This window comes from Phocoena phocoena, chromosome 13 (genome assembly GCF_963924675.1).
Source record: "Phocoena phocoena chromosome 13, mPhoPho1.1, whole genome shotgun sequence".
NCBI lineage: Eukaryota > Metazoa > Chordata > Mammalia > Artiodactyla > Phocoenidae > Phocoena > Phocoena phocoena.
The window spans coordinates 66634532-66642384 of NC_089231.1; the positions used below are offsets into that span (position 1 = coordinate 66634532).

General features: G+C 45.0%; 1 protein-coding gene across 2 annotated transcripts in view; it reads left to right on the top strand.

Moving 5' to 3' along the window:
• EIF4ENIF1 (eukaryotic translation initiation factor 4E nuclear import factor 1) overlaps positions 1–3572 on the top strand; it is a 41141-nt gene extending 37569 nt beyond the window's left edge. For both annotated transcript variants that reach the window (XM_065889817.1, XM_065889818.1), the window contains 4 exons: positions 693–825; positions 1987–2331; positions 2584–2748; positions 3334–3572. In XM_065889817.1, coding sequence (XP_065745889.1) covers positions 693–825; positions 1987–2331; positions 2584–2748; positions 3334–3572 — 882 coding nt within the window. The remainder of the gene's footprint in view (positions 1–692; positions 826–1986; positions 2332–2583; positions 2749–3333) is intronic.
• The last annotated feature ends 4281 nt before the right edge of the window (positions 3573–7853 follow it).

A 7853-nucleotide genomic window follows, 5' to 3' on the forward strand; every position in this document is an offset into this window, starting at 1 on the left:
CAGGACCTCAAGTGGGTCTTTGCACTAAGCACCCTGAAGGCAGGATCTAAGAGCTTTTCTGTTCATAATTCATGCCCTGTCTCCTGTCATCAAGGATTTGGGATTGTTTAATGACAAAAGTTGCATGCATAATAAAATCATCAATGTAAAAGTAGGCAATAAAGAGGTGGGAACAAATGACCCCAAATAGTGAGTACTGGTGGCTGAGGATACCTTTAAGAACATAATTATGGATTTTCTGGTAGCCAGGTTAAGATGGGAAACATTACGAGTATAGAGAAATTTAGGTTCTGTGGTTGTCGCTGAAATGTCCTTTCCTAGCTGGGAGGGCTGCTGTTGCAGGGTATACTTCTGGCCATGTTCTTTCCCCCTTCCCAGCTTAATCCTGAAGCAGAGGCTGCCATAGGCAGATCCCCATCACCGCAGACAGGTAGGTTGAAGCTTCTATGCTTCAATTACCTTTATGCTAGAGCTAAATCTACGTTTTGATGAAATTGTGAGCATGGGATGGTGCACTTGGGCCACCACCTATTTGGCCCATCCTGTTGCTTTTCTTCCAGCAGCTAGAGACCAGAACGTTGGAGTTGGCCTCTGCCACGTGTAGCCAGAAGGGGACTCTTCAGCTTCAGTAGTTTGGCCAGCTGATTGGGAAAGGCATTTAAAGAATGTGTTAATACTGTTTTTCTCTGCAGCTTTCTCCTTCCTTCACTCCTACCTCAGTGATTCGCAAGATGTATGAGAGCAAAGAGAAAAGCAAGGAGGAGCCAGCATCTGGAAAAGCAGCTCTTGGTGACAGTAAAGAGGACACTCAGAAGCCCAGTGAAGGTACTGCAGAGCTGTTGAGGATGTACTGCCCAATAAAGTATGTGACAGAGCATCAGCCTGCAAAGCCCTGGGCAAGACCCCTGGTTGCTTTGGACCACAGTTGTGTCTAACAGTGAGAAGGGTTGGACCAGCTCACAGTTACTTAAGCCACTTGAAATTCTGACCAATTTAACAGTGGCAGGCATGAGTGCTGGTATTAGGAAGAACAAGCATTAGTTTAGGATCCTTATTTTGGCTTGAATTATTAGTACATTTATTTGGCAAATTAATAAAAGTTCAACCAGGTTTATTTCTGAAAGGTTCTCTCCAGTCTGTGGAGACTAATCATTTAATAAAATCTGCAGTGAGTGAAGCATATAGGAGGTGTGTGAGCGCCTTTTATAAATATGTAGAAAATGTAAAAGGTTTTTAGGGGTTGCACAGTTGGGATTTTAAGGACATAGTGAAACAGATTCTAATGAGTGAGGTTTACATAGGTCTAGAGTATGGTCTGAGAGCTTTTTGCCTGTGAGAAAGCTTCTGAGAAAAAAAAAAAAAAGAAATCCTGTTGGTCCTACTAAAAGGCAGTTCAGATTCCTTCACCAGACTATAATTACTCTTTAAGCTTTCTGTTGTGATGGATTTGCATAATTTTACTCACTTGATTTTCCCCTTAGACTAAAAAGCATGTTAATCCCAAGCAGCTGACTAGGATAGGACTAGCTCCCACACAGATGCAGACCACAGGCATATGGGCAGACCAGGGTGCCCTGCTGAGTTAGACCACCAGACCTGATATGCCAGGCTTGCTTGCCCTTAGCTATTCCTGGATTGGGAAGGTTATAAGAACAAAGATGTGGGCTTCTTAAAAGTTATCTCATTTACAACTTCAGAGTCTTTGGTTTTTTAGAATGTAGCAAAAATAAACTCTTGCAGCAAGGTGTTGGAAGACTGGAAAACTTGGGGTCTACTCCCAGGTCTGTCCTTAACTACCCATGACCTTGACTAGGCCTGTTCATAAGGCCAAACGATGGTCCCTACAATGCAATCCTCTAAATCTGTTGAGGGGATCAAATAAGGATTGTGAGCTTTCTAAGAAGTGAGTTACTGGATCATTGGGAGGACAATGTGTTTGAGAAAAGTTTGCCAATACCAAAATATTCTCTTTCTGGATCCTTACAGAGAACCTCCTGTCATCCAGCCTCGTGCCCACTGCTGATCGAGACTCTTCTCCCACTACAAATCCCAAACTATCAACCCTACAGCGGTTTTCATGTTCCACCCCACTATCACAGACCAGTCGTTACACCAAAGAACAAGATTATCGACCTAAAGCAACTGGGAGAAAAACACCCACCTTGGCATCCCCAGTTCCAGGAACACCTTTTCTCCGCCCTGTCCACCAAGTCCCCCTTGTCCCCCATGTCCCCATCGTTCGGCCTGCTCACCAGCTTCACCCAGGGTTGGTCCAAAGGATGCTGGCCCAGGGAGTACATCCACAGCATCTTCCAAGTTTGCTCCAAGCTGGTGAGTTTCTGACCTGGCATGATGAGAGTTGCTAGAACTGATGGTTTTCATCCCTAAAAAGATGTTACTGGGTTTTTTCCATTTTAACCAGTGGGTCCAATCTGATCTATCCTTTAGTCGATTAAAAGATTGGAACCTAGCATTGAGCATTCTTCATTCTTAATAAACTTTCTGATTAGCAAAACTGTATAGTCAGGCTTGAAAATTTCCAGGTAGATTATTTCTCACCAGTTTCTTCTTTCTGCCCAATAGGTGTGCTTCCTCCTGGGATGGACCTGACTCATTTACAGGGACTATCTGGCCCAATCCTGGGTCAACCCTTTTACCCTTTACCTGCCACTAGTCACCCTCTCCTAAACCCTCGTCCTGGGACACCTCTGCATCTGGCAATGATGCAACAGCAGCTACAGCGCTCAGGTAAGTTCAGAAATGGGCCAGGTGAGCTGAGGATGGGCTCAGGCTTAAAGTTTTTGAACCAGTTTCCAGTGAAGGGGATAAAATGACACTGACCATTCACCCTAGCAAGACTGGGATAAGGGTGTAATCAGAGAATAGGATGAAGTAAACTGACCTCTGTGGGATTTGGAATTCCTGTGAAGACAGTGGGAGAGCCAGGTGTGCTCTGGCTTTTTTTTTTTTTTCTTTTGTCCCTTTGCCTCTTAGGAGAGGAGGCTGAGAATCCTTCTGACAGATTCAGCATAGGGACTGCCGAGAGTAGATGCTCTCTCACCAGCTTATGTCATTGCTTCTGCTTGTCTTGGGAAGGTAGTGGGCATGTCATCTAGGATGGGCTCTCAATATGGATTGCTTCTGAATAGCTCAGCTTTCTAAGGTACTGTCTTCTGGCATTTTGCAAAGGAATTTCCTAAAGAAGCCTAGAATCAATCACGTGGTAAAGAATTCTGTTTCGAGTTTCATGGATAGGATTTGAGTGAAGCAGGGCCTGCTAGAGAACTACCTCCCCTCCTTGTGCTCTGAATGATAACGTTCTTATCGCCACAGTTCATCCTCCAGGGTCTGGTTCCCAGGCAGCTGCTGTCAGCGTTCAGACGACGCCTCAGAATGTGCCCAGCCGGTCAGGCCTGCCTCATGTGCACTCCCAACTAGAGCACCGCCCCAGCCAGAGGAGCAGCTCCCCCGTGGGCCTTGCCAAATGGTTTGGCTCAGATGTGCTACAGCAGCCCCTGCCCTCCATGCCCGCCAAAGTCATCAGTGTAGATGAACTGGAGTACCGACAGTGAGCAGGGCAGCAGGCTTGTCTAAGCCTGGACCTTTTGGTGGCACCCTGGTCAGGACTCTGCTTCCTCATCTCATGTTGGTTTATGGGCTTTTACTTTGTAGCACTCTGTGCGAAGCTGTTTAAGGGCACCCAGGCACCTGGTGTTGTCTGCATTATGATGGAAGGAACTTATTAACCAATCGAGTGGAGCCTACATGGTGTGAATACAGGATGCAGTGTTGTCAGTCCTGAATACAGGAAACAGTCTTTTTTTGTAAGATATGTGAATGAAGTGTTGGTGTCTTCACCAAAAGGTGGCACCTTAAGGGTTCTGAGGAAATAAATGTATAGACCCTTATGTACAGACCTGTGTATAAACAACTTTTGTACATACATATAGGATAGCTTTTTTGAACTTATACAGCTGTACATAAAAGTAGCTGATATTAGTTAAGCCTGTGTCATCAGTTTGGACTTTTTTTCACTTGTACATTTGGGACTTTTTCTTTTGGTTGATTAAAGTTGCATATGCTAAGTGTGTGAATGAAGTGAATGGCACTGTTGTGTTTATTTCTTCCTGAATCCCTTCCTCTTCACTAGGTTCTTTTAGGGAAATTATCTTAAGTTTTTTCTTTAAAACTTACGGAATTGAACTCTCATTTGGGAGAAGGAAACTATGGCCCTCTTTCTTGAGCCTTAAAGACCCCAATGGGCCAGTTCAGGCTGGGCTGACCTTACAGGTAGTATTGATTGTGGCTAATACCAGATGATGGTGTACAATTTCTAAAATTAAACCCACCTAGTGAAAACTATTTGTTTATTGGGGTAAAAGTCAGCGGTTTGTTGCCTTCCTGTTCTCCAGGTCAAAGTCCCCTATAGGGAAAAATGGGGCCTTAGAGTTCTGATTCAATCCATAATTTTTTTCCATATAAAACTTCCCTCAAGACTCTGGTGCCGGGGCTTCCCTGGTGGCGCAGTGGTTGAGAATCCGCCTGGCGATGCAGGGCACATGGGTTTGTGCCCTGGACCGGGAAGATCCCACGTGCCCCGGAGCAGCTGGGCCCGTGAGCTATGCCCGCTGGGCCTGAGCGTCCTAAGCCTGTGCTCCTTAACGGAAGAGGCCACAGCAGTGAGAGGCCCGTGTACCACAAAAAAAAAAAAAAAAAAAGACTCTGGTGCCTGTGTTAACTGATTTTTTGTGTGTTCTACTTCATTCCTCAACTCACAATTATTTTAATTATTCATCTTAACTACATGCACAACATTGGAGAAAAGGATTCTACTATAATACTCTAACTATGGCCTCAAGTCCCCTTTCCTCACTTAAGGTTTTTTAGTCCCACCAATCTGAGGTGACAAATCTTGAGCTCAAGTTAACTCACCCAGTATCTCGATACTTGTCTATTTAGGGCCAGCAAAGCTACTCTGACTTCATACTAGAGGGTCAAATAATGAGGCCATTCTCTGATTCACAGGTGAAATGAGCAAGATGGGTGGATTTTGAGTACAAGGGTGGAAAAGAGCCTGAGTGTTAAGGGTACAGCCTGAGTGTTAAGGGTGCAGCCTATAAACCTGGAGCTGCCCACCCTGCCCTATATTCTTCCAGGAACACAAGAAAGCAGGTTGCTTTTCAACCAAACCTGGCTCTGTGGACTGAGCATGAGGTCTGTCTCTTCCTAGTACTTCAACTTCATTAGCCCTCCCTCCCTGCAGTAGGATTTGCTGAGTGATTCTTCAACTTCAGAAATAAGCCCTGTTTAGAATTCTCACAAATGCTTTGTTTCTATAAACAAAAGCTGGAAAACAATCTCAAGCAACAGTGGCAGAACACAGACACCTGAATCTAATTCCATCTTTCCTGTGTGTCCTTTCACCTTCCCTTTCATGTTGAACCAATAGTTAATAGGTGTAGAGTGGGGAGGATTGGTTTGAAGCTGCCGGTGAGGGCCTCCTTTTCAGACTTAGAAGCTGGTATGACAGAAATGAACAAATGCAGGCACCAAGCAGAGGGCAAAGCCATTAGCCAATAACTGGTGAGATGGAGCCAGAAGGAAATAAAGGAGTGTTGCTAAGAATAGCACAGCAGAAGCTAAACGGCACAAAAACTATTTTGGTGAATGGAAGAGTAGAGGCAAAAGAGGAAGTTAATGCAGTCTTCAGGAGCTAAAAGCCAGATACAGAGTAAGGGCAATGGAAGAGTAGAGGCAAAAGAGGAAGTTAATGCAGTCTTCAAGAGCTAAAAGCCAGATATAGAGTAAGGGCAGGAGGACTTGATGACATGATGTCTCAGCTAACAAGATATCTCACGTGGAGCAACTTTGGGAAGTCTAGCAGCCATGAAATGAGTTTAGAAGCAATCAAGACTGGAAGGATGTGCAAGGCCTCCTCAAAGTAAAAAGGCAGAGGGCCACAGAGAACCTTGTGGAAGTTAAGGAGGGGGGTCAGGTAGGAAAGAATAGTGCCCCCACCCCCAAGGAAGCAGTTGAGCAGCCAGTACTTGGAAAGTTAGTAGTAATCAAAAGTAGGGGGAAAAAATGGGAAAGTACAGCCAGGCCTTCTTCCAGGAGACAGCTGTTAAGTATCTTATAAGCCAGGCTCTTAAGATGGAAGGGAGGTCAGGTACATTGGCCTGAATGAAAGAGACAAACTCCAGGAATGAAAATAACTTATTGGAGTAAACTGATTCAATAGTTCTATTCCCTTTATCAACAATTGGTTCAAGAATGGGAATGAGATGCAGAGACAAATTGGCTGGGCAGCTTCTAGGAAATGGCTTCCCCAAAAGATAAAGACTCAGCGCTCTTTAGTATACTCTGGATACTGATACAAAGCCTGAGACTGAGTAGACATTCTTTGACAGTGAGGGGAGCCAACTGCCCAGCAAAGCCAACAAACTGCGGTGGACAAGAGTAGCTTGATGGAAAGAATTTGAATCCTCAATGACATACCAGCTACCATAAGCCCATCTGAGCTCCAGAAAACTTATGTGAGAGACCAAGTTTTCTTCCATTTCAGCTGGTTAAGTTAGCGTCTGCTATGAAACACAGCTAAAAGCATTCTAACTAGTTAATGGCACAGGACAGTGAGTCTGCTTAGCTGTGCTATAAAAGATTAGGAAAGAAAAATGGAAATTCACAGGAAATTCAAGCCATGCTATGACAGTCAAACAACTCTAGTCTTGGAGTTCATGAAGAGAAAGCTTTGCGCTATAGGAATAACCCTCCTTGGTGGCCCTACCCCAGGCAGCATTCCTAATACAAGACTGTACCTCTCTCCCAGAACTCCCAAGTCTGAGCCCAAAAGGGAGAGAAAGGAGGGGTAGGGTAATGCTATCCTCAAACACCAGGGGCCACCGATGGGGGAAGGGGAGGGTGTTGAATGATGGAAGCAAGGCCTATTCAAAGCACATCCTGAGGCCTTGGATGAACTTGGGTTTCAGCATCCTTCTCTCCCCAGCATCCTGGCATTTCATTGCCCAATGAAAGTGAGTCTGAGGATTCCCCCAAAACCCATATGCCCTGGCTGGAAAGTAAACCTTGCTGGAAATCCCATAGCTCAGAAAGCCAATGTCTCTCTGAAGAGCCGGGGTAGGTTCTAAATTATGGCCTCTATCATGAATGTACCAGTGATATCAAGGTCTACACCCTGCAAAGTGACTAGGATACCAGGCCTGAGAGGCTTATCTCCTGGCTGTGGGGACAGTGCTAAACCCAGGCTCTAGGAAGACTATGAGAGGGAAATAACTGTCACTAAGGTAATAGGAGTAACAAGTACTGGAAAAGGCTGAGTATGTGGAAAATCCCACATCCGCATTCCTCACAACCTGCTAGAAGCTCTAGCTCACTTCATCTAAAATCAAACTCTGTCTTCCTGTAAATGTTTCCCTTCTCGATTTTCTCAGGGACTACCCTTCTCTATCATCCCTGTAATCCATACTGAAATAATCTTTGACTTCTCTTCCAAAGAACAAGTCAGTCAGTTACCGAGTTTAGATTTCTCCTCTATAAGCTATATGTCCACTCCCTCCCTCTCCCCATATTCTCACTAGTCCAGTCCAGCACACAAAGATTTCTGCCAGTCAATTGTGCATTATCCAGGCAATCCCTTTAAATTCCTTATTTCCAGTCTAAAACCTCTACTTATGCCCTTAGTACCCTCTCAAGTAGTCTTGACCCCACCCCTCCTTATAACCTAACCTCCCACCCCCATACATATGTGTACACACAAACCTGCTCTGATCACACTGGTTGCCTCACTTGCAATGTTCTGCCTCCATGCTTTCACTCGGGTTATGTGGCTGGGG